We start from the raw sequence: 26,156 nt of genomic DNA on the forward strand, positions 1-26,156 counted from the left end.
GATTGTTACTGAGTAATTTTGAACACAAAATTAATTCTGTACCCTTTAATGTGGCTAATAAGAGCCATAAGGGTATGGTAGGAAAAGAAGATAAGAAGATAGAGAAAAAAAAATTGCCTCTTTCTATATGGCAAGAAGAAGAAAAAAAAAAAAAGTCAAGAGCACTTGTCTTTGAACCACAGCAGGGTTTACTCTTAAGGGTCTTCTAGCTTGTTTTTCCCATTAGCTAGGAAAGCAATATGGGAGCTTAAAAAAAATATATATATATATATTTGAAAAAAATATATGTATATATTTAAATATATATATATTTGAAAAATATATGTATATAGTTAAATATATATATATTTAAATCATGGAATAATATAGGACAAATGATTTAAATTGAATCTAGATTTTACATGAACACTCTTCTAGTTTATTAGTTAAATAAATGCTGTAGTTCCAAATAACATCCCACCTGTTTGACTTGTTTGAGGATCTGGTGAGATGCAGAATTCCAGTAGCTTGGCTAAAAAAGGAAGAAATAAAAGATAGAATAACCTGGAAGTTCTCCACTTCCCTTCAGGTATTTTCTTGTTCTTTAGATTTGGAATCTGTTACTGGATTCTTCTTTCATCCATGCTTCATGGTATATAGATATGTAGGCATTATACAAAAAGCTTATCTAGCTGGGTGTGGCAGCTCACACCTGTAATCCTAGCACTTTGGGAGGCCGAGGTAGGAGGATGCATGAGCTCAGGAGTTCAAGACCACCCTAGGCAACATAGTGAGACCTTATCTCTACAAAAAATTAAAAAATTAGCTGGGTGTGGTTGCCTACTCTTATAGTCCCAGCTACTTGGGAGGTTGAGGTGAGAGGATCGCTTGAGTCCAGGAGTTTGAAGCTGCAGTGAGCTGTGATGGTGCCACTGCACTCCAGTTTGGGTGACAGAACAAGACCCTGTCTCCAAAAAAAAAGAAAGTCTTCATCTAAAAACTTGCATCTTCTAGAACCATGAACTATAGATGGTCAGACCTTCTTATTTTTATGTTAGCAGATTTTTTTTCTGTAGATAATTTTTCAGCATTATGATTATATGACCAATATGCCAATGTAGTTTCACATTTTAGCCTTTGAGTCTGCTGGTTCACTCATCTTAACAGTCTCCATATTCTAAAATTCTAGAGTAGTCCAAGGAACATTCCTAAGATTATTTTGCCATTTGCTTTGTGCAGATTTTGAGTCTTTTTCTATCTTAAGTTTAAATTGTTTCCAGTTTCTGAATATTAATAAAACAAACAAACCAACCCTCTTAATGTATCCCCTGTTCTACACATTCTCTTACTTTTTGGGAACTCTTTTGTCCCCTGCCCTCACCACCATCCTACCCTTTGCCACATGGAGTGTGGGATGTATTGTTTGTTAGGTTTTAAATAAGCAAATTTGCCTTCTCTGTGTTGAAGAAACCTTTACTTTTAAAAACTGATTATGGCCTTTAGGCACCAAATCTTAAACATTTCTGTGGCTTATCTGTTGAGTTTATTATAGATCGTATCTAGAAATATATTTAGCTTGTTTGAGTTGCCAACAAAAGTTGGCCAAGAAATCTGTATAATAGAATTGTCTGTCCAATTTTGAAATATGACTTCAAATTATATCTTTTGCATACACACAAAAATCTGCAGTATTAATTTGAGCTCTGTCCTAATCACAATTATTTTTTGTTACTTTCCAGTAAAATAGGTTTTTCTTGTAAATTTTTGACATAAACACCAGACTACATTTATTAAAATGAGAAAATACTTGCTGTTATCAAAGTATTCCAAAGTATTATAAAATATTAAATAAAGTTAGAGTTTGTGGCACATTGACTAACAAATTTTATCTGACAGAGACCAAGAAAAAAATACATAAAATTATAAAGTAAATAAACAAAATCAGTAATTTCCACAAACAAGTATGTTTATGCAGGAGCACTGTTAACCTACTAGTGTTCAGAGTAATTTGTGAATCAAGATAATTTCTGATGGTGTCTTTTAAAGAATCTAGTTATCTTGTAACTAATATGACATGGGATAAAATTAATCTCTTTTTAACTACAGTGAGAAAATTTAAAAGCCTTGGCTTCATAAATACCTGAACAGACAAATTGCTGAAATGATGCAGCAAAGACTGCAAGAGAAACTGCAAAAGATACCCCAAGTTATGTTTGTTATTAAGCATAGGTTATTTTGAAAATAGGTTTCCATATGGAGTATACGGTATGTAATTTATACAGACCACATTACTAATAGATTCTATCAAGTGGCACTGAACTCAAGCTACAATGTCTATAATGGAACATGTAAGGAAATTGCTGATGTTATTGGGTTGGATTAAAAGAAAAAAAAAATACCTTTATTAGTATGTGTTCCCCCTCCCCTCAGTGTACACTGCTTCTTGGGCTCAGACTTTGGGGTTTAAGAATGAGGTATTTGGGCCAGGAACAGTTGCTCACGCCTGTAATCCCAGCATTTTGGGAGGCTGAGGCGGGTGGATCACAAGGTCAGGAGATTGAGACCATCCTGGCTAACACAATGAAACCCCGTCTCTACTAAAAATACAAAAAATTAGCCAGGCATGGTGGCGGGCGCCTGTAGTCCCAGCTACTCGGGAGGCTGAGGCAGGAGAATGGTGTGAATCTGGGAGGCGGAGCTTGCAGTGAGCAGAGATTGTGCCACTGCACTCCAGCCTGGGTGACAGAATGAGACTCCGTCTCAAAAAAAAAAAAAAAAAAAAAAAGAATAAGATATTTGAAGGTCTAATTATAGGATAAATTTGGTGAGTAAGAGGTTACTCTTAATAACAATAATCATATTTGGTTTACCTATTTGTCACCAGACAGTATCCAGACTTCAAGTGACTAATGGTGACAACTGTATTTTGAGAAATTTGGAAAATCACATAAGCTGTTGGTGATACTTTCAAATCAGAATGTTTTAAATAAGGGACAAGGTAAAGCAAGCTCAGAACTTAATAATAGAGGAATAAATACAGTATATTGAAGGAAAAAATACATTGACATTTGCAAAGAGAAAGATGCTGTTTCTATAGCATACCTAAGTCCATTGAATTTGCACAGTGGACAAATTGCAATTGGGGAATATTATTCATATAAATAGTCCTGTCAGAACACGAGATGAGTAGAGTCTTGTGGAACAGTTTGTTTAGAGGAGAAGTACTAGTTAGGAATCACTTGTATTAGCTGGTAAGCATCAAGAGAAACGCTTGGATAGGGTAGTTTAATAAACAGTGTCAGCACATTTAAATGGATTGTGACACTTTTATCTTTTGCTAAATAGCCTAGAGTAAGCATTATTTTAGCATGTTATCAAAAATAATTTTAACATATTTGGCACCCACTGAAATTCTGACTTACCCGTTAGGGTATGTTTTTGGTAATTCAGAACAGATTGATTGAAGAATCCTCTTTAAAAGTTGCATTTTAGATGTTTTCTTTGGGTGGTTCTTGTAGCCATCACAGAAATAAACATACCTTAGTTTGCAAACTGCTATTTACTTGGATCTGAATAAGAAACATTGTCACGATGTTACGATATACTGTATTTCCGGATACCTTAACAATTATTGGATAAACACAATGAAGATGGAAAATATTGTAGAAATGATGATATTATAAAAACTTTTGAATGGTTTTAGTTGAAAAGAAACCAAGAATATATTAGTATAGACATAATTGCAAAGTAGAGCTACCGCACTACCAAAAAAAGTTATTTGAGGTAGTTGCTGGAAGCAGAATTTTCACGGTTAGAAATGCTTAAAGAGAGGCTCTTTTAAGTAGGAAAGAATGTGAGACTTTAGTTATTGTAACAGTAGGCTTCAGAGTAGCCATAAATGAAGTTTAGCTGGAGTAAGACTAACAGGGTTTTAATCTGTTGTTTTTCTAGTTAAGGCTTTTTAATAACATTTATGTATGTCCTTGTTCATTTGTGCACTGGGACAGACTAGAACCTTGGGCTCCCCATTTTGTTCTTTGGTACAGGGCCATCGTATTTCAGTAAATAGAGAGTTTTTTCTCTTCTTAGACGTCTAAACAATGGCAATAATTTATAACTAACTGCTCTTCGTTATGTTGCAGAGGCAAATTGCGCAGAAAATTATGGATAATTTTTAAAAGATGAAATACAGGTGGCTCATCTAAAACAGACTCCAATTAAAACCACATTGTATTAAATAGAGCCTGCTTTAGATAGGCTCCTCTTCATGCTAAATATGAATGAAGCAACAATTTTAGATATAATAGCTGGTATCTGGATTTTAATATGATCAGTTCTCATGCTTTGGGGCCCAAATATTGCCAGCTGGTATTAAGAAACCTACTCTCCTATAAAACTCGATTATATTGTTTTCCCTAAGAGTATTGCTTTAGGAATTATTGAGAAAGTGGCTTTTACAGGGTATAGACTTTTGCATAAAAGTTGGTGCTAAAATTTGACTCATCAAAATTTGCATCACACTCTTGCATCTGGAATTTTACCAAATGGTGTTAAATTAGACATTGAGATGGGTGTCTCATTCAGAGATATGGCAGTCTGTACTCAGTGTAATGGGTGAGCAAAGATGTGTTCTAGACCTAAGTGTATGCTGTCTGCATTATGGCTTATATAAAATGGCCATATCTGTTACTTTATCAAGAGAATAAGTTTTCTGAGTTTTGGTTGGTCTGATATGCTAATATCTGCAATTAGCAGAGCCTTGACAAATTGTTCTCTTTAATTAATAGTTCATCAGTTTGGTGGAATGTGACCTGATAAAATGATTTGGGAATATGGTGCTTTTACATACACAGATTTTTTTCTTTTTTCCATTTTAGTCTTTCTTAGCCGTCAGACTCCAGAAGACGTACAAGGCTATGCCAGTTTTTTTGTTTGTGCTTTTAAAGAAATTATTACCGAATGTGGGGGATCCACGGAAAGTGAACTCCTGGAGGGACAGAGGAGGAGCAAGACTGTCTGATCCTGAGATCTTAGTGCCTAAAACATAGAAGGGGTTCAGTAAATACTTGTTTGAAATAAAAATAACGATTAAAAAAAGGAGGGAATAGTTCCTACCATCATATGCAAGATGACATGGGTAGTCCTGACTCTTCAGGAGTAAGGAGACTGAGCATTCTCACTGCTGAATTAGGTGAAGGGAAACTTAGAATCTCTTTAAAAGGGACAAACAAGACCCTACATGACTGGACCTGCCCCTTTCTCTGTCTACCCTTCTTGTCATTTCTTGCCTCAGCCTTATTGCCCCAGCAACACAGATCAGCTGGTAGTTCTTTGCCGATTCTGTGCTATTTCCTATCGTGGAACATTCTCCCATGTTGTTCTCCCTAGTCCTTATCTTGCCTGGTTGGCTACTAAACTTATATTTAAGCTTCATTATGTTCTGTCTTTTTTTCTGAAGTTGTTCTAAAGCCCTACCTGAGTTGGTGCCTTCTTCTGTTTCTCTGGAAAGCTCTGTGTGTTTCTACTCTTCTGCACAACGTGATAAATTATTTGAATTTTCTCCTTCACTAGATGGTTTTTATGTCAAGACGCTTTTCCTTATATTTGTTCAAATCCAGACATTGGACATGATGATAGGCCACGGAAATCAGTTAATAAGTATTTGACAAATGAGTGTTCATACCAGCCCTCTCAGGTGCAGAATGAAAAGCTTTGAATGCTGCTTTAATAATAAATCTTCTTGATTATTGGCTGTGATTCTAAGTCCCTTATTACAAGAGTATGGTTATTAATCTAGTTATTTCTGCCATGTTTCAATGTGGATAAGCATATTTAACAGATTCGCTCTGTTGCATTGATCCTGTGATGGTATTATATACTACGCCAGTGCCCTGGACTGTGTGCTACAGGGCAGCCTCTAGACTTTGGGATTAAGTAATGGTGATTTGGTGGGGGTATAGGTTCTTATGGGAGTGTTTTGGCAATTAAGTGCTATTTAAAGGTATTATTTTTGTTAGAAAGATAAAGATTTAGATCTGTGGTTCATTAATTATGTAAAAGTTGAATTAGCAAAGGCTAGTTTCTGGCTCAAATTATGAAAGAATACTCTTGGGAAACTGGGTATCGGGGAGAGGATAAGTAAATTTGGTATTTGTCTTGAGATTTTATAGAGAACACACACGTACCCCATAAATGTAGTTTTAAAGAATTGTTCAAAGTAAATCAATTTTTGATTTTAAGAAAAGCTCCAGGCCAGACATGGTGGTTCATGCCTATAATCTCACCACTTTGGGAGGCCTAGGTGGGCATATCACCTGAGGTCAGGAGTTCGAGACCAGCCTGACCAACGTGGAGAAACCCCATCTCTACTAAAAATACAAAATTAGCTGGGCGTGGTGGCGCATGCCTGTAATCCCAGCTACTCGGGAGGCTGAGGCAGGAGAATCGCTTGAACCCGGGAGGCGGAGGTTGCAGTGAGCCGAGATCGTGCCGTTGCCCTCCAGCCTGGCCAACAAGAGTGAAACTCTGTTTCAAAAAAAAAAAAAAAAAAAAGAGAGAAAAGCTCCACATTTTTAAATAATACACAGGTTTTGCAGTGTAACTACTGGTGAGGACCAGAAATGTAGTTACTAGATTTCTTAAAAATAAAATTTGTCACATTGCTTAAAAAAAGGAAAAGAAGTACACTTATTTTTCCTATATGTAGTTTATACATGCTAAATAAATAAAGTTTAGAAAATGGAATTTAACAAGAGTAAAAGCATTGCCAATAGTTCCTCCCACGCAGGTGTTAATCATTTTTTGTTTTCACTTTTGTATTCATTTTAAAAATAGAGGATCATACTGCGTACACTGCTTTGTAAGCTGCTTTTTGCTTATCAATATTTTGTAACTATCTTTCCATGTTATTAATAACTGAGTTTTAATGCTTTTATCATAATTTAATCATAATTTTGGCTCAGCCATATTAGCTCTTTCTTGATAGATTTTACTGTGTAATTTAATAATACAGTTTTGGACTTTTCCCACTTAGGACTAGTATTCTTTATTAGATTTAACATGAACTAAGTGCTATAAATGAGTCAATATTCTTTTAAAATTATATGTCTGTTTATCAGTGTACTGTTTCAAGTCTATGTATTTGTTAGGTCTGTTCTTCAGGCTTAACATAGGCATACCTCCTTTTATTGCACTTGGCTTTACTGCACTCTGCAGATACTCCATTTCTTTTACAAATTGAAGCAGTGGCAGAGTTTGAAAGAATTGAGTCCAATTTTGAAAGAAGTCCTAGTGTGGATAACATGCTATCAAAAGCATCAATGCTACAGAGAACTCTTTTCTGAATGGAAGAGTCAATTGATGCGGCAAACCGTCTATTTTATGAGTAGACATCACAGCCACCCATCTTCATCAACCACCACCCTGATCAATCAGCAGCCATCAACATCTAGGCAAGACCCTCTGCCAGCAAAAAGATTACAGCTCACTGAAGGCTCAGATGACTGTTAGCATTTTTTAGCAATAAAGTATTTTAAATGTATGTATGCTGTTTTTTTAAGATATAATGCTATTGCACACTTAATAGACTACAGCATCGAATAAACAAATTTTATATGCACTGGGAAACCAAAAAAAATTATGTGACTCGGTTTATGTGGTGGTTTGGAACGGAACCTGAATTCCTCCGATGTTTGCCTGCAGATGCTCATCCTTTACTCTTTCCCCACTACTGTTGGTGCTCCCAGTTATGCTGTCTGCCTTTATCCAATCGTAAGGCTCAATGTGATTTCTAGATTCACCCTAAGTACTTGCCCTTGACCAGCCCAGCACTGAACTCCCCCAAACACACAAACATTAAAGTTCATTTAGAAAGAGTGAATTTTAGGAAGAAACCACAGAGGCCAAGATCTTCTCTAATTAATGTAGTGAGTCTTCTGAATGTAGTGAGTCTTCTGGCAATTTTTTGAGTATTACATTGATAGCTCATTCAAAACAAAAATTCTTCACACAACTATGGTATAAATAAAAAGATGTGATGTTAATATAACTTTTGGATTAGATTATTGCCGAATCAAGCATCTTTACAACATTTTAGTTTAGAGTAATGTGTTTGGCTAAATTAGGCAATAAAAGTAAACATAAAAGGTAAACCTTCCCGATTAGTCCTTACATTTGACTTCTCTGTATGTAAAACACTCACAAAAACCAAAAATAATTTCACTACTCTGTATTTATTTTTCTGATTGAGACTTTGGAAAAGTCAAGAATGACAACGGTAGGTATTTCTTTTTTGCAGAACAAGCCTGAGATGGTACTTAGGTGCTTACATACAAGCTACTGATCACTTAATGACATTTAAAAAATTTTAATTAGTTATTGCCTTCAGACACTACAGAAGTTTAAAAATCCTACTGTTTCCACTTAAATTTCTAGACCAATGCTGTTGGACTTTCTTTCCCTTTGACAGCAATGATTATCCAGTTGAATGTTGTTTCACAGAAAGGAAAAGTGCATTTGTGTAAAAATATCTGGGGCTTGCCAGGGAATTTTTTTCAGAATGCTTTGTGGTTACAAATGAAGCTTATTGTTGTATAAATGGCAAGTTTAAAATCATAGAACTTTTTTGCAGTAGCTCATGGCATGAGTTGATAATCTGCGAATTGCTCTGCGTGTGTGTTTGTGTGTGTTCGCATGCATGCCTCAGCCCATCTGTAAGTAGCTGGATCCTGTGCCGTTCCTCCCCCCGTTTCCCACCTCACTTACTTAGATACATAAATATGACACTTTTAAATCTAAGGCAAACCCCAAAAGATGCATATGGAAGGCTGGATGTGGGAGAGAGGTGTTTTCCTTTAATTGACCTCTCACGGCGTTCCACTTGATAAAGTGACAACACTTTCTGAAAACTTAAGGTTTTTGAATGTGTGGATTTTCTCCCTACCTCTGTAATTTCTGAAACTTTCTCTAAACAAGATGGCTGGCACATTCTGGGGACAGAGCAGAGACACAGAACAGAGACAAAGCCGCCCTGAGAAGGCAGACACACTTATATTGCTTGTGGTTTTTCAGTACAGCTGCTTTCAGATGGGCCGGCTTGTTCTAAGCTGGTCCCATTGCCAAAGCAAGACTGTCACACAGCTGGTAGTACTTACTGTACTTGCGGGAAAGTATGTGATTCATTAGTTGGAACCGTATGTTTTTCACCAGTTCTGGTCATGTTTTTGTTAGGATGTGGTAAAAACATAAGCAGGGGGTGAAGGGACAATGGAAACATGTGACTTCTTAAGGATTGGCCTGAACCCGTTATTAGCTAAATTGTACACCTTAAAATGTCCTTTGTACCTCATAAGACAAATGACTTAATTTTTTATTCCTCAGTTGAGGTCATTTAGTCATAAGTGGTAAAAATTATCAACACTGAGCTCTTTTTCTCTTTTTACTTTCTGTAAAGTATTATGATCCGTTTAAACCCCAAATTATAATATGAAGGGAAGTCATGCAAGTAAAAGACATTAATTTGCTGAAAAATGCCCATGACGGGTGAAGAACTTTAACTGGAGTGAACTCTTGCTACTGATAAAATATGAGTGTGGTATTACAGCTCATAAGAAACACTTCTAATACCACAGGATGCAAGGAGAACAATAAATGGGAGTTTCTTTGTCTACACATGATCAAGCAGACTCAAGTTGTATGGCTGGAGGATTGAGAGACTAGTGTTTTAAGTAATTTTGGTGTCATTAATGGGTATCTCTGTAATGCTCAATCCTGGTATTGTGCAGCACCGCTGGTGTGAGCTGCATTGAATATTGGCCTGTTATCAGCAGGTTTTTGAGCTTGTGAATATTTTACAACTGCACAGGCCGAACCATATTTTTTGGAAAATGAATGCCATTGCTGCTGTGTTGTGTTTTCCTTACATAGGAATATGCTTTGACATTTGCTTGCTTCTGCTTCATTCTGACACTGGAGTTGTTTTACTTTTGTCTCTACTCCCATAACCTGCTGTTGAGACAGGTGGTATTTTCAAAGTCTAAGTAAAATATTGGCAGATTATGCCTCTACCCGCAGACTCTATTTTCAACTGTTCCCTTCTGAAGTTCTGCACCATTCATGCCTCACTACATACACTCCAGCAGTTGCTGGAATCTGCAGAATTAGAACCAGGTCTGTCTCTGACAATTAGCTCAACTGGCTGCAGGATAAATAAAGGAATGCGCTCAGGGGCTGTAGTCTGTGACACAGTTTAACAGAGCGTAAAAAGGTGCATCTGTTCTATGCCCAGATTCAGTCGCCTCACTGTCACTGCGAAGTTATCGACACGGAGACATGCCCGTGCTGTTTGGTAAACAAGCGGCAGGTATTAAATTAACTGGGCTGTGAGTGTGCAAAAGTGCTGCTTTATTAAAAGCCCTGCTATCTTGGCTCACTGCTGGGTCACAGGCAGTTGCTAGAGCATCTAGTAAGATGACTCGTGGCACTGAATACTTCAACACCCTGTCCTCACTTCCTTCCAGAGGGGACCATTGACATTTGAGAGCCTGATTAGAGAAGGGAAAAAAGGAGAAAGAAAAGAGAATACAGGGTGTGTGTGTGTGTGTGTTTGCCTTTTACGTTTCGTAGGCTAGGCAAGAAGGAGATGAGGGCTAGCACCCCAGAGCCAGGTTTTAGTTTAAATTGGGCTTCTGAATCCAATACTAAATTGCAGCCAGGTCTCTGTTTTTGTTTTTGTTTATTTTCTCTGCCTTTCTGTCTCACCCTCCTCATGACTGCTACTTGATTTGAGGTTGAAATAATGAGGGGATAACTGAGAGATGAAAGTTCTGCTCTGTCTGCCTGCACTGGGTAGGCACCATGCATCTTGAAAATGTACTTGTAGGAAAAAACATTTTGACTTTTATTATATTCTTTAAGCATTTATTGCCTTTGCATTTAATATTTTTAATGAAAAACTCACATTTTAAAGACTTTCTGCTTTCATTCAGCAATGTCATGATTTTTGAAGTTTGTTTTCCCTTCAGCTTCAGGAATGCTTTACAGAGGGTCATGTGTGGTTGCCTTGTTGAATTGTTCCTCACTTTTGTGGTCTTATCTTTGAGGAGTCCTCTTTAGATATACCAAGGTCTGTAGGCAAACATTACAAGACAATTTTCAGTACACACGTCTGTGCTAAAGAGACTGGTATTTCTGAAGGTTTCCTGCTCCCCTCCAAGTTGTGTTTCTTTTAAGGGCCCCAACTAGCTCCTCATCCATTAGAAGATGATGTAATGCTAATGGTATCTAGCTCCACACAGCTTGGACCAAAAATGATTCCAGTTGGCTGTATTTGAATGTGAATGACCAGAAGGTGCTAGACATTCTCCACTGTAATTGCAAGTGCTTACCTTGGAAATCTCTCTTTTGGTTGTAGAGGTCCTTTGGTCCTCATACTGGAGATCATACCGCCATACATGCATTCCTACTGTCCAGACCCATCTTTATTGTTGGCTGTCTTTATATAGTGATGTCTAGGTGGAGGAGTGGGATGCCCAGGGTCAGGGATAGGGAGGGTGGAGAGGAAGCAGCGTTTCTCATTGTTTGCTCAGAAAGGAAAGTATCCCACTATCTAGAGAGTTAGTGATGCCTCAGAATCTCTTTATCTTTGTAACCTCTTTTCTGTATGAAGTTTAATAAGCCAGCTGTGCAGTTTTTAAAACGCCAGTGGATTCCGCTTTTCACTTGGACCGCCCCCCCGCCTTTTGCTCTGAGCATTCACTCCCTGTTTCCTTATTTCCCCCGTTCTCTTTTCCTTTATCTCAGGGGAGTTCCCTGAGTAGCAAGACTGAAAAAGAGCTGAGGTTTATGTTAGAAGAAATTAAGGTTAATGATCATTGGCTCATTTTCATATTCTGTGGGTGTGGATGGAGGAGTAATCAGTGCAGGTGGCCCTGCCAGTTGGGAGTTTTTCTTTGTCATCAAGAAAATAAGGAGAGTGCAGGGATTGAATTACCACAACTATTTCAGGACTAAACATATTTCATTTCCCGATCGGGTCTGGTTTAAGGACACAAAGCTGACATTAATTTTATCCAAAGAAAGCACAGCATTTTTTTTGTTTGTTTCATAATTTGACTGAATGCATAGGGTAGATGCATGTTCAAATTTAATTCTAGTATAATCTTACAAATAATTCTCTGAAAAGCAAAGGGGTTTTGATTCAGTTTGACAGTTTATGTTTCTGTGCCCAATTACCACTTAGTTATTGAATGTTAAAAAGCTGCTTTCTAAAATGTGCACTCCGACTGCACCAATTGGCTTCCCAGCTGCCTGCTATTACATGCGAGGTGCTCTCTTCTAACTTTTTAAAGGATGTACACAGTTGAAGTAGTTATGTTTAGCTAGCAAAGGAAGTGGGGGATTTGGTTAGGAAGTGCTTGCTGGCCTTGAAAAACTATCGTGTGTGCATTCTCATTTCAGCCACATAAAGATCATTCTTTAAATAAATACTTGTTGGATTAAAAAAACCTTAAATGCTCCGATAAACTAGAGAAATAACTTTGATGTTTTTTAAAAGCATGACTTCCATTTGAATCAATTTTTTAAAGTTTTCAATATGCTTTTAATACCACTGATGTAACTTTCTACACGTGAGGTATTCTGATTCCATACTTGGAAAAAGAAGATTTACAAGTTGACCAGAGACAATAAAAGTCATTGAGGAAGAGTGTCAACACTTGCCATGCATGGTAGGTTTTGCTTTCTTAGCGGAATGCAGCAGATGACTCAAGTGACCTGATCTGTTTTTAAAGCACAAGGTTTATTTGGCTGTTACAGTGTGAGTATAATATTAATGATACTAATGTAAAATTAACTTTTATGTTGTGTGAGCAGTTTTTCTTGTTTCCCCCTTTAAAATTGCAGATATTTCCTTGTGCATCTATCTGGTGTTGTTGCCATAGTGAACATTTATATAACTTTGTTTAAGCCATGAAAAGTTTGGTATAATCGGGTAGTTAGGCAAGTCCACGTGAAGGTGATTTTTGGTTTTCGTAGCCCTGTGGTATGAGTCCACATACAGTTGAATATTCATTATATGGCCATTAATATAAATACTTCGTCTGGCTTATTAATAACACATGAAGAGACTATGCCCAAACATTCAAAGGGCAAGAATGTTTTAGTGGTTTCTGGAAGCTCCTTGCTGTGAAGAAATAAGACTTTTAAAAAACATTGTAGTTTAGAGTTTTGAAGTAGCACTTTAAAATATTTTAAAATACATTTGGTATATCTTAAGAAATTCTTGACTAGGCTAAAACTTAATATTGAATGAAGTGATCTTTTGAGATCAATATGATTTCCAAGTTTGACATTTAAGCAAATCATGTTCTCTGTTTTAAGAAACGTTAAACAAGGAGACAAAAATACACAATGAATCAGTTTCTAAGGTAACATTATTTCCTAACTTCTGCTTTGCTTTTTACTGAATCCTTTTACCTTTCCTGCTACTGATAGATCTCAAAACTGGCCTCACTGGGTTTTCCCAAAGGCTTTTGGAAAGATCCATTTACTTTATGACCCACATACATCTGGTATTAGAGCAACTATGAATTAATCCAGCCTCACTTTAGTATTTATCTGTTATGCATTAGGAATATTTAAAAAGCAAATAATTTAAACTAATGTTTTTCTTGCATGTAAGTTAGATCCTTAAAATCAGCTATACATCATATTAACTTCAAATTTTTAAATAGTCGGCTGAATTGCTTTACAAAGTGTAGTTGTTTAAGCCATTCTGTTGGTTTTCTCTGCAGGCTCCTTAGCTTTGACAATACTGTTCTACCCCTTCACTTGCATCTACTTGTTAGTGCTTTTTACTTTGGTCTTTTCATTTCTTTAGAAAGTTCTTCCTTTTGGATACATAGAATATAGCATCATTTATTGATCTGTCTTTTCCGCTACCTTTGTATTAGAATTTTAAACACATCATGACAGGAAATAATTCAATCTGGTACAATGTGCCCTCTCTCTCCTAGTTTTTAAGTCCTGAGTCTTGTATGCCGCACTTTCAATCTCTGGTGGCTAACCTGACTACTTTCTGTCTCGTTTACTGGAATACATCCATAAAGCAAGGATACATGTGTGTCTTACATGTCCAACAACGTATTCCAACAAAGGCTTTCAGTGAGCCAGGGTGTGTGGCTTAGTTTCACCATCATTTTGGTAAAAATACATGTATTAAACAGATACTGAATTTCTGACTTGCATTTAATCTTCTCCTCCTGTTTTATGTTTTCTTTCTTTGATTCAGACAGCAAACTGATTCAAATCTTCAGTATAATCTATAAAACCAAAGGTTTATTATTATTAGGGTACCCGGAGAATAAAGTTGTTCATGGTTTTTTAACAGTAGAGAAATAAAAATAATAAGGTTTTTTTTTAGTATATAATTAATTAAGCACTTAAATTGTCAACCTGAAATTGTTGTTCTTTACATGCGTTTCCCTTAGCCCTTTGTAATTACCTAACACTGCCAGTTAGTGCCAGTTGTGGGAGCAACAGGCTTCTAAAAATACCCTCCTCCTGGCCTGGCCACCCACCTAAGAACCATGTGAAGAGGTGTTTCGTGAATTATCACAAAGTTAGGTATAACTGATGCAATCTGTGCAGCTATTTCTGTCAAAAATTGTGCCTCCAAGAGGGATCAGCTACATTATATCTTGTAATTTCAGATACACTTTCTTGGATTTAGTGAAAAAACCTTCTCTGAGGCTTTGGTAACCTTCTGACCAAATGGACTGCAATCAAGTGTACCTGTGATAGTGAGCTTGAATTCACAAAACAAGCAACTCGATTCATTGCTTTGTTAATCCACATCCACTTAAGGCATAGATATTCTTTATTTGATATGTCATCTTGGGTTATTCATCATGATTAGTAAGTTTGTCTACATTAAAAATATTACACAAATCCTTCTGAAAAATTTTAGTCTAAAAGTCATCAGAGGGAGCTATAGGTTCTTAAATTAATTGACTAATGAATAAAACCTGTTTTCCTATTGGCTGTTCTTCACTGCTTCTTTTAGAGTGGGCGCAGATGAAAATGAATCATGGAGTTTAGGAATGAAAGTCTGAAAAATAACTAGATAAAATTTTATAATTTGGGGAGCTATAAAATTTAGAATCCGTGTCCTTGATTTTCATCCCTCTCATTTGGAAATGATGAAGCTCAGGAGGTTAAGAAGACCATGGTCATCACAACCAACAAGAGATTGAAATGGACAAGAATCCTAGTGTCCAGACCAATACTGTGCAGTAGAAAAAATTCTGCAAACCACATATGCAATTTAAAATTTTCTAGTAGCCACACTACAAAAGTAAAAAGAAACAGGTGAAATTGATTTTAATAATGTATTTCATTTGACCCAGTATATCAAAAATTATGATTTCCATGTATAATAAATATAAAAAATACATAATCATTATGAGTGTTTATCGAGACATATTCTTTTCTTTTTTCATTCTGAGCCTTCAAAGTTCAGTGAATTTTACACTTTCAGCATGTCTCAACTTGGACTAGCCACATTTCACATGGTCAGTACCACATGTGGCTAATGGCTACCATATTGGATGGCTTAGGTCTAGACACCAGTCCAATTTTCTTTCCACCACAACAGTGTAGTAGCTTTTAAAGGGTTGACTTGGATTTTCAAAGTCTTATTTTGGTTAATTTAGGAGAACTGGTGTCTTTGATATACAAGTGACAAAGTAACTGAAATCCTATATGTCATTATAATAGAAACACATTGCTCTAGAATCATCTTTCTCATTAACATTTTTGATTCCTTGGCAAATGCTTATTAATACTTCAAGTAAATATTTTCAAGTTTCTTGTAGACTTTTTTCCTTCATCACTTTACTCCCTGTGAAGCCATACTGTCTCAGTTTTGCTAACCACAGACACATTACAGGCAGTGTTGTGGGAGAAGAAAAAGTTTCCCTCTGTTTCTCCTTTTGGAGGTTGAAGGCAGTATACCCTGGTGCTGCCCTGGACTGAGGCTGTCCACCATCTGTGTAAGGAATTCACAATCCCAGACAAAAGAAATTGGCAAAGTCTTCCCTCTGTCTGCTCTCCAGATCCTCAAGATAGCCATAAAACACCTGGACAAAATCAGCAGGTGATGGCAAGGGAAAAAGAATGATCAGTCACAGGCGTTGTTGAATCCTTTGAACATTACTTATGGCCTGGACATTGCTGTCACCAGGCACAGTTTGATCTTGGGTGAGTTTTCTGGAAGAGCTTTATTCCCTGGCTCTGTGACAACAGTGGAACCAGATAACATTGTGGATAGAGGAGAGAAGTGGAAAGTCGAGGTTTCCCTGCCTTAAGGTATAGCAGTTCCAGGTGGTGTTACTTCTGTGTGTGTAAGAACATCCTACAGAAATAAGTCATATCACCAGATGCATAAAGTGTGCTTTTTAGATCAGTGTTCTTACTGTAATCCTGCTCAAGGAGTTTAAATATTCACTCATCTACTTATAATTTATAAATTGTTTTCAGAATGATCAGTCAGCATTGTTCATATGCTATTTTTTAAATGTAGTTTAAAATCTGTTTTCTGCACTTAGACTGAAAAAAGGGAGTTGGCACTATGGTATTCATAGGCTTTTACAAATCTTTTCTTATGGTGGCTCTACATAAGAAACTTTTCTACATACTCATTTTGTGTCACATGGTTTGCTTCCATATCTTTTGTTTTGATGCTGTATGTGGAAGTTTCAGTAGCTACTAAGTCATCATTTGGGTTGTCTGAAATTTTTATAATGATATAAGATGGTGGCAGAATTGCATATCATGAAGACTGATAGGGAAGGGGCATGTTTTTAATGCATCAGGAATTTAGCCACGAAGAAATAACACTTTTGCCAGTAAAAGCTCCGAGCAAAGTCCGTTAGTTGTTGCCTCTTTGTCAGTCAGTAAGAGAGTTTAATACAGTGGTATTTAGCTTTCTTCGCTGCTGCCAGTTTTAAGGGTCATATTTTAGCTCTGATCTTTATTTCCAGTGAGAGGGCTAAACCAAAGCAGAAGCAGCACTATTTAACTCGGAATTCAGAATGATTTTCTCTCTCCCTTTGGCTCTGTCTACAAATGTAGCCCTTTTTCATATCAATGGCGTCAAGCTTCATTGAATTTAGCTCTGTCTTGTTAAGTACATTAATGCTGTGTTCTGTCATTCATTACATGAGAATTAGTTGTCTATTACAAAGTGGGGGTTTTTGTTTGGAGCCTGATCTTCATGGGAAGAAGGCCATACATGGCTTAATTTCCTGAGTGCATTGAATGCTGGACTTGTTTATCTGTGACTTGTATATCCACTGAAAGCATCATGCAAAATGTTGATTCTACCGTTGGGAGGCCCACTGTGTTTTAAGCAGGGAAACTTAAAAGAGAAGAAAGAACACTTACCACCTTTCTTTTTTAAAATCCCCTTTCCCCCATGCATTTTGTCACATTTTTTAGTGATCTATACAGCGCCCTTAGAGTGTGTTACAGAAAGTGTTAATATCTTAGAGCAGCAGTAATAATAATCCTTTTACTCAGGGTAATCATGTGCTAATCCTCTGGTAAGTCAAAAGTATTAGATCATTTGAAATTCATTGTGTCAGCTCAGTTGAAATAACTGGTATGGTGCTATAAACATTTAGAGAAAGGGAGTCTTTGAACCCAAATAATAATGTCAAATAGTTTGTTAGTGTTACATGTTCATGTTTAAGGGTTTCATAAGCTCAACCCATGGACAAGAGCATTTCAGTTTACATCAGTGTGTAATATATTATTTTAACTGAAGGTTTATTTTTATTTTGTTATTTGGGGAAAGTTTCTTTTCCTCTGGCACTTGTGGACTGGATTTTTATGGTACAGTTTTCACTCTGCAATCACAGGAAGCCTGCTGTGCCAGAAGGGTGCTTTTTGGTGTTTTTTTTTTTGTTTTTTGTTTTTAAAGAAAACTATTTTTGTTTTTCTAAAGCATTATGTTGGGTTTGAATTTTCTCCTTGCTCCCTTCTTTCGTATTTTTGAGAAAAACATTGATGGTATACATATTTATTTTTCTGTGAATATTTTAACCAGGAATTTTGGCTTCATGTTTCCCTTTTTCTCCTGAACAGAGCCACCCCTTCCTTGGAATTTTTATAATTCTCTTGAATTATTCTCTTTCCCTCTCTCACTCTTAAGTCCCCAGGTGATAGAGAGCCCTTAGATTCTTTGTTTTAGTGATCTTTGCACCCAGCATACCTTAGGTGTTCAATAAAGAATACTTTGAATTGCTTCACTTATAGAAATGCTGGTAAATTTGGTGACTTAGCTAAAGTTGTTCCCATGTCAGAAAATGAATATTTTTGGTGACAAATCATTTTCATTTCTTCTTTCCTGATAGTCGTTTGAGTTTTAGAAGGGCACCTTTTCTTAGAGCTTCAGGACTGTTTGAGCTGCAACTGTTGTTCTCCATCTTTATGAAACCACTCAGCTGTTGACAAAGCCGGTGTTAGAGCTTCAGAGAGCATCAGCACAATTAATTGGTTTTCTGAGGATGCATAACTTAAGTAATTGTGCAATCAAGGCTCATGTGGAAAGGATGAGTATCTGTCCTTTCTGGACCTCTTGTTATCACTCCTTGTTTCCACCTGATCTTTGATTCATAGTTTTGGAGAACTTGTAGATTCTCTTATCCTAGGATGTATTAAGTACTGTAATGTGAAGTCCTACTCCTCTTTTTTGAAGAATTAAATTTACAGATCTTGCTGCTGATTGCATTCTGTAAATAAGGGGAGAGCTCTGAACATTATGTTTGATGTTGTGTCCCTAGTCCGTGGCCATGCTCGATACAGCTTTCTTCCTCCTGGCGTCCTCCCATGAACAGATTCTGTTAATGAGAAGGTTCATCATCTAAAAAGCAGTCCACAGGATAGCTTTCTCTATGCTGTTATAGAATGAACTGAAATCTATGTAGAATAGCTCTAGAGCTAAAATTTGGCTAGAGAGAAGAGGTGTTAAATGCAACCTGAGCTTTTTTTTTCAGGGATAACCCAGCTCAGAGAATAAGGTATCCAGATGATCTGGTTTAAGTCACAGAGACAGTGTAGCCAACCAGTCCCCAAGGCACTGGCCTCACTGAGAGGGTAGCTAGCATTCCACTGGGTATGGGATCAGGGATTATTGATGGCAGTGTTACAAGTCTGTCAATGAGGGCACGTAGAATAGGTAGCCCCAAAAGTTGCTTTTAGTCACCGTAAAGTGGCGCTCCATTTTAGAGTTCAGTCCAGGCATGGCCTTAATACCATTGCTGGGAAAGGGCAGCATGTCACAGTGACAGAGAACATGGACTGTGGAGCCAGGCTGCTTAGGTTTGAATCCTGTTTCCACCACTTGTACTGTCTCTGTGATACTGGACAGGTTTCTGAAGTGTCTGTGCACCCAAGTTCATCATCAGTGAAATGGGATAATACCTACTTCCTGCATAGTTGAAGATAATTGTGAGGATTTAATGAATGTATGGTGCCTAGAACAGTGCCTGAAACATAATAAATGCTGCATACATGTTTATGTAGTAAAATAAAACTGAGTGCTGAGAGCTGCTGATGCTTCAGAAAACCATTAGTGAAACCTAACCCCTGGAACCTGACCCTTCATTAAGGCCCCAAGGTTTTACTAAACTTTGTGCCTGCCACAAAAACCATAGTTACATAGTTACATGTGCCTTGTATAGAAGCTCCTATAGATAATCTTGTTTTTTTTTTTTTTTCTCCATCCTGTACGTAAAATTTGGAGGAGCTGGCTCTACAGGGCTTTGTGGGGATTCTCTTGGGTGACAGTGTAGCTGAGGAAACTCTACTTTGAACTAAAAATAGGGCCATTTTCATAATTCTTTTCATATTCTGCTTTGTTTTCTTTGGGTGATACATTCTTTCTCAGGTATAATTTGTCATAGAATGATGTTTTCAATTGTATTTTTTTGTAACCAAAGTGATTAATTTTCAATTTACATGTGGCTAAGAAGATATATCTGATAATCAAGTTTAGTTCAAAAGTAGGTTTTTTGTTTGTTTGTTTGTTCTATAATAAGTACCTCATTTTGATTGCAGGGCCAAGGTTAAAGTGGACTTGACAGTAAACTGAAATTTACATTTATCGATGATGATCATGACCCCATATCAATTTCTGTGTTCTCAAATGCATTATATGGTTGTCTGAATAGTTACTCCAGATTGCCAACACTGTGATTTAAGCCTTTAACAAATTACCTGTTGTAATTCACAAAACTGGGTTTCATATTATCTGTGGCAACTATTTTTTTTTAAAGATTCCTCAAAGATGTAATAATACTTGCACAAGTGGCAACTAGGACAGAATGGTTCAAAACAGGAGGAAAGAACATACTATGAAATGCTATAGAGAGCCACGTACGAAAATTCCCACGTGTCAGTAGAACTTCCTTCCTTCCTTCCTTCCTTCCTTCCTTCCTTCCTTCCTTCCTTCCTTCCTTCCTTCCTTCCTTCCTCCCCTCCTTCCTCCCCTCCCCTCCCCTCCCATCCCTGTCTTCCTGCCCTCCTTCCTTTCCCCCTTCCTTTCTTTCTTTCATTCATTAATTTTTAATTTTTTTTTTTTTTTTTTTTTGAGAGAGGATCTCACTCTGTTGCCCAGGCTGAAGTGAAGTGCCACAATCTCAGCTCCCTGTAGCCTTGATCTCCTGGGCTCAAGTAGAGATTCTCCCACCTCAGCCTCCCAAGTAGCTGAGACCATGGGGCCGGCTAATTTTTAAAATTTTTTTTGTAGAGACAGGGTCTTGCAATATTGCCCACACTGGTCTTGAACTCCTGGGCTCAAGCGATCCACCTGCCTGGGCTTCCCAAAGTGCTGGGATTACAGGTGTGAGCTACCATGTCTGGCCTCTTTTATTTTATTTGTGAGACAGGGTCTCTCTCCGTCACCCAGGCTGGAGTGCAGTGGTGTGATCATGGCTCACTGTAGTCTCAACATCCGAGGCTCAAGCAATCCTGCTGCCTCAGCCTCCCAAGGAGCTGGGACTATAGGTATGCACTACCAGGCCCACCTAATTTATTTATTTTTTATTTTGTAGAGACAGGGTCTTACTTTGTTGCCCAGGCTGATCTCGAACTCCTGGACTCAAATGATTATCCCACCCCAGCCTCCCAAAGTGCTGAGATTATAGGTGTGAGCTATCATGCCTGGCCCAGAACATTTTCAATATGGTTATGGAAACATTATTAACTGGACACGGTTGCTTGATTTTGCAGCTTAATTGGAGTTATCTTGATGTAATGGAATTGAACAAATGTGACCATTGAGCTCTCAGACTTGGTTTTGAATTCCACTTTTTCCATTGACCAGCTATGAGGCCTTAGTCAAGTTCCTTAATCTCCTTGACCCTTGGTCTCCTTATCTGTAAAATGGCGATATAATAGTACCGATCATGCTCAATTGTCATGAAAATTAAATTAATTCATGCATGTGAAGTATTTACATTATAGAGGAAGAAAAATTTATTTTCCTTCCACTCGTCTAAGTTCTTGTCTGCCAACTCTGTAACAAAAGACAAATTAACAAAGAAAAGCATACAAATTTATTTAATATAAATTTTATGTGACACATTTCCTTCATAAGGAAATGAAGACTTGAAGAAACAATTAAAACTGAATGTTTTTATAGGTTCCATGAAGAATGGACAGTCCTGGAAAAACGTGATAAGACAAAAAAGAGTATGTGCTAAGAGTAGTAAACCGAAGGAAACTTAGCAAGGCCTACTTATTGAGATTCCTCTTGATGTCCTTCCATTTTCAGATATACAGATGCTTTTTTCCTCTGGGTTTTGGGAAGGGCACCTCTCACACGACAATCTTATGGCCTGCTTCTGGGGAAAAGGATGGGGAAATGTCAGAGAGTCCTTGCATATATCATCTCTCAAAACTCTTAATCTTATTCAATATGTCAAGGTGCCATATTTTGGGGTAGCATGTCCTGAGCTCCATCAACATTAATGTAAACATATTTAGCCTAATGCCTGGCACATATCAAGAGCTTGAGAAATGCTGACTCTAAATTTATGACATCTAGGAAGATGTGGGGCAGAATTGTAAACTTACCTGCTAAATTACCTATGAGCTGCCCACCATTCGTTAATTATGGCAGTAATAATGGGTTTATCATGCTGTATCCTCACTCTTGCAAGCAGTGTTCCTTGTGCTTAGCAGTAAGTGTTGCCTAATTTGGGGCATGCTGGTGTGTCTGCAGACTGTTTTTGTATGTGGAAAGGTAATTGGCCTGCTTGGCTTTTTTTTTTTTTTTAAAGAGACAGAATCTCACTCTGTCGTCCATGCTGGAATACAGTGGCCCGATGACAGCTAACTGCAGCCTTCACCTCCAGAGATCAAGTAATCTTTCCACCTCGACTTCCCAAGTAGTTGGGGCCACAGGCATGTGCCACCACACCCAGCTATTTTATTTTTATTTTTATTTTTTTGTAGAGACAGGGCTTCCCTGTGTTGCTGAGGCTGGTCTTGAATTCCTGAGCTCAAGGGATCCTCCTGCTTCAGCCTCTCAAAGTGCTGAAATTACAGGCATGAGCCACCACTCCTGGCCATTTTTTTTAACTTCATGAATGTAACTCTTCCATATCACCTTACTGTAATAAAAGGGAACAATACCCCAGAAACCTTTCTTTTAAATAGTACCTGGAAACTCTAACCTTGCTTTCTTTTTATTTAGAGAAAAGGTGCATTTTACCATAATAGTGAAGCCATTTACATGATTAGGTGGAGTTTTTTGGATTGTTTTTCAAGAAAAAATAAAGTTTTTCCAAGTGGTTTTGTTGGCTTTTAAAACAAAAGCAATCACAGTGAACTGAATGTGTTTCTCTTTTGAAGCATACATGTATTGATTGCTAACTCTGTGCTAGTTAGCACAGAAATCTACAGAAATCCACAGAAATCTTGGATTTCGGAGGCTGTGATGAGTAAGACCCCATCCTTGCAATAAGGTCTTTATGACATTAATATTATAGAAAGATTTCTAAGTTTTGGCCAATGGCCAACTATTTCTACTAGAAGTTCATCCATTGATCTCAGGGTGTACCCCTACATCTGTTGCTTTTGTATTTTTTCTTGAGGCTTGTGACAGTGAAATTTAACATTTTTGCGTTTCAATCCCAAGCGTTAATTTCTGGTTAATTTCATTCCCAAGCGTTAATATATAGGACATGCTGTAATTTGGTTTTGAGCTTTGTTTCATTAGGTTTGGCTCCAAGGACACACAAACCAGAAAACTGAACTTATTTTCATTCCTTTCTTTTGAGGCTGTTTTCCATATGGTACTGCTCATCTCCCTCTTGTGACTGTTACCTTTCTTTTGTAATCGAGTTGTTGCATGATGTCATGGAGACAATTAATTGAAAATACACGCCTGTCTGGAATCAGAGACAACTCAGAAAATTTTGCAATCTTCCATGACATGCCCAGTGACAACTGTGCTTGTCACTATTTCTTCTGGGAAATCCCAGGGAATTGTGATAGTCTGCTGTCCTGGTTACCCAGGATTTCTCACTTAAAGCTGAATTGGTGGTTGGATTCAAGGATGCAGGGGTGCCCAAATTATGGTAAGAGGTCTAAGAGGCTCCTCCTTACATTTACCTGTTGTCACTCAGGAAAAGTAGTAGGGGGATCTTCTTGCGCACAATCTCAGTAATTGAAAAATGAAGGTAGTAGCTGAGCTCCTTTTCAGAAGAGGTACAGGTGTTGGCGTTTGTTATAAATACCTATTCTGAGAAGCCTGCACAGTAGTAGTGGGGAATACTCCATAACCTGCTGTCCCCAGTGATTTTCAATAACATGTGGCATTTGGGGCCACCTTTCCTTTTGACTTTGTCTTTTACGTTTAAAATTTATTAAAGCAACATTTTTCTGGGTTGCAAGCACAAAATGGATTTTTTTCCTAGGAGTTTTGCATATTTCTTGTTATTTCTTTAACACAGTACGTTTTCCTTCCCTTGTGTGATCTGCATTTTAAAATTGGAAAAGTACACTGGGTATTTGCATATTCAAACTGGCACAATAGGCATACAGGCTCTAATAATTAGTCATATGCTTGGAAATTGTCAGTGTTCCCCATGGTTCACAAATTTAAAATAAAACTCACTGCTATCTTTTATTTTAATCCAATTTATTTTTCAGACTACCTTTCTAACCTTATAGTCCTAGGTATTCTCTTTGCTATAACTCTTATGTTCTTTGAACAAGCCCCATGCTGCTTTACCTCCATACCATTGGCAGTACTTGTCCATCTTCTTGGATGATCTTCTTTCCCCATCTTGGCTTGTTGAAATCGCTTAAATAGGTTTGTCATAAGTGATGATGGTCCAGCACTGAGCTAGGAGATATGTGTGGGTGCCAAGTAAAACAAGACATGGTCTCTGACCTTGAGGACCTTTGAGTCCAGTGCCTCTTGAAAGCCTATCCATCTTCCAAACCACTTCCTTCACTAAGCTTTTTCTCATTACCTCAATAGAAGTAGTCTGTCTCCCCTGAACCCTAAAGCATTTTGTTTATGCCTGTCTTGTCACATTGATCACATTCCACTTTATAATATAGTTATTTGTGGTCAGGTTTATCTCCCTACTCAGTTGTAAATTCCTCAAGGACATATTTATGTTTACATGTCAGGGTTTAGAATTCTGTTTTCTACATAGTAGGTGTTTGATAAATATTTATTGAATTGATGGGGCCACAAGAATAAAAATCCATGCTAAGAATTGGTGAGGGGATCTTGTCATATAATATTTTGTATTTCTTATTCAGTACAGTTAAGGGAATTTAATTTTCAAATTCTACTCTAATATAAGGATGGAAAATAGAAATATGAATGCATAGTTCTCTAAGTTTGGTATGAGAAAGTGGCTGGGGAAGTGGTGGGTGTGTGAGACTGTTTCATGTGTACAGTATTGTATCATGAGGCAGATACTTAATTTCAGGAAACAGCCTAATGAATATGAACACTTGGAAAATTAGTTGCCCATTCTATTAATTGTTTATTTGTGAATGAAAGGGGCTAGTCAGGCTGGAGGATTGCATGGTTTCTGGAAGTCGGTATACTAAACTATCTCCAGATGTGGCGAGAAAGAAAGACGTCCACATTTTATTGCGTATAACACTTTGTTGCGCAATTCACAATTTGAGCTTAGAGGTTTTTTTTTTTTTTTTTGCTTCTGTTTTCTAGTTATTTTAGTGTTAGATCTCTGTTCTCTCTTCTACCTCTTACAAATTAACTAATAGAATAATTTAAAGGAAACATTTAGTAATGTGCTTTTATTGAACTTAGGTGGTCTAGTTAGAAGAAAGAGACTAGGTTATTTTTATATGGAGGAATATTTTTTCTTCCTCGAGTTATTTATTTCGTTTGGAGACACTTATATGATAAATTTACTTGTATATGAATTTTGAAAATTTTGTTAAATCAAGAATTGTTCCTTTACTCTGCAGGTAGAATATTTTAAAATTGAGCTTAATCATTATTCCAGAGAATTTGATAAACACATTTAGTGAAACTTGGATGGCATAGCCTTACAAGCTGGTCTTACAAGTTATTATTTAATGGCTGAATGCTAACAGACTGCATGTCTTGCTTTATCAGAGTATAAAGTGAGACCTTTTTTTTACCTTGAATTTTTTTTTGTTGTTCTTTATGCAGTCATTTAAACAATAGCTCTGGCATCACTTGATTGTGTTATTAGCCTCACCTTTTCAGCAACAAGTATTCTAAATTCCTATCTTGGGAGCTGCTTGGGAACCTGGATTTTTATATGATAACCAGTCAAAAAATAACATAAGATTGATGTCCAGGGTTGGATTTTTATGTGTCATTTAAAAATGGAATTTGTGCCACAGTTCACTTTACAGCTGTTTTCCAGATAATTCAAAATACTAGAAAAATCCATCTGGTCCTTTAGAAAACTATCCTGTGAGCCTTTCCCTTCATGTGCAGGTTATAGAAGAAACTCTGGCTGGATGCTTTGGTGACTAATTTAAAGTATCTGGCAGGACGATTGATAGTGCCTTTCCTTTGTGTTGTAACAAATATATTTCGGCTGCAGTTTATTAACATAATTCAGCACAACCACAAACATATTGTACAT

At 37.2% G+C, this 26,156-nt stretch overlaps 1 protein-coding gene across 33 annotated transcripts in view; it reads left to right on the top strand.

The window, feature by feature from the left end:
* BNC2 (basonuclin zinc finger protein 2) overlaps window positions 1-26,156 on the top strand; it is a 460,480-nt gene that overhangs the window by 236,266 nt on the left and 198,058 nt on the right. The window contains exon 1 of one of the 33 annotated variants that reach the window (XM_063649481.1): window positions 12,685-12,704. The exons of 31 other annotated variants lie outside the window; for them this stretch is intronic. In XM_063649481.1, the coding sequence (XP_063505551.1) occupies window positions 12,702-12,704 (3 nt within the window). In that variant the 5' untranslated portion in view covers window positions 12,685-12,701. Of the gene's footprint in view, window positions 1-12,684; window positions 12,705-12,774; window positions 12,794-26,156 lie in introns of those variants that run through there. One more of the 33 variants, XM_063649485.1, reaches the window with a different exon arrangement.

This window comes from Pongo pygmaeus, chromosome 13, assembly GCF_028885625.2.
Source record: "Pongo pygmaeus isolate AG05252 chromosome 13, NHGRI_mPonPyg2-v2.0_pri, whole genome shotgun sequence".
NCBI lineage: Eukaryota > Metazoa > Chordata > Mammalia > Primates > Hominidae > Pongo > Pongo pygmaeus.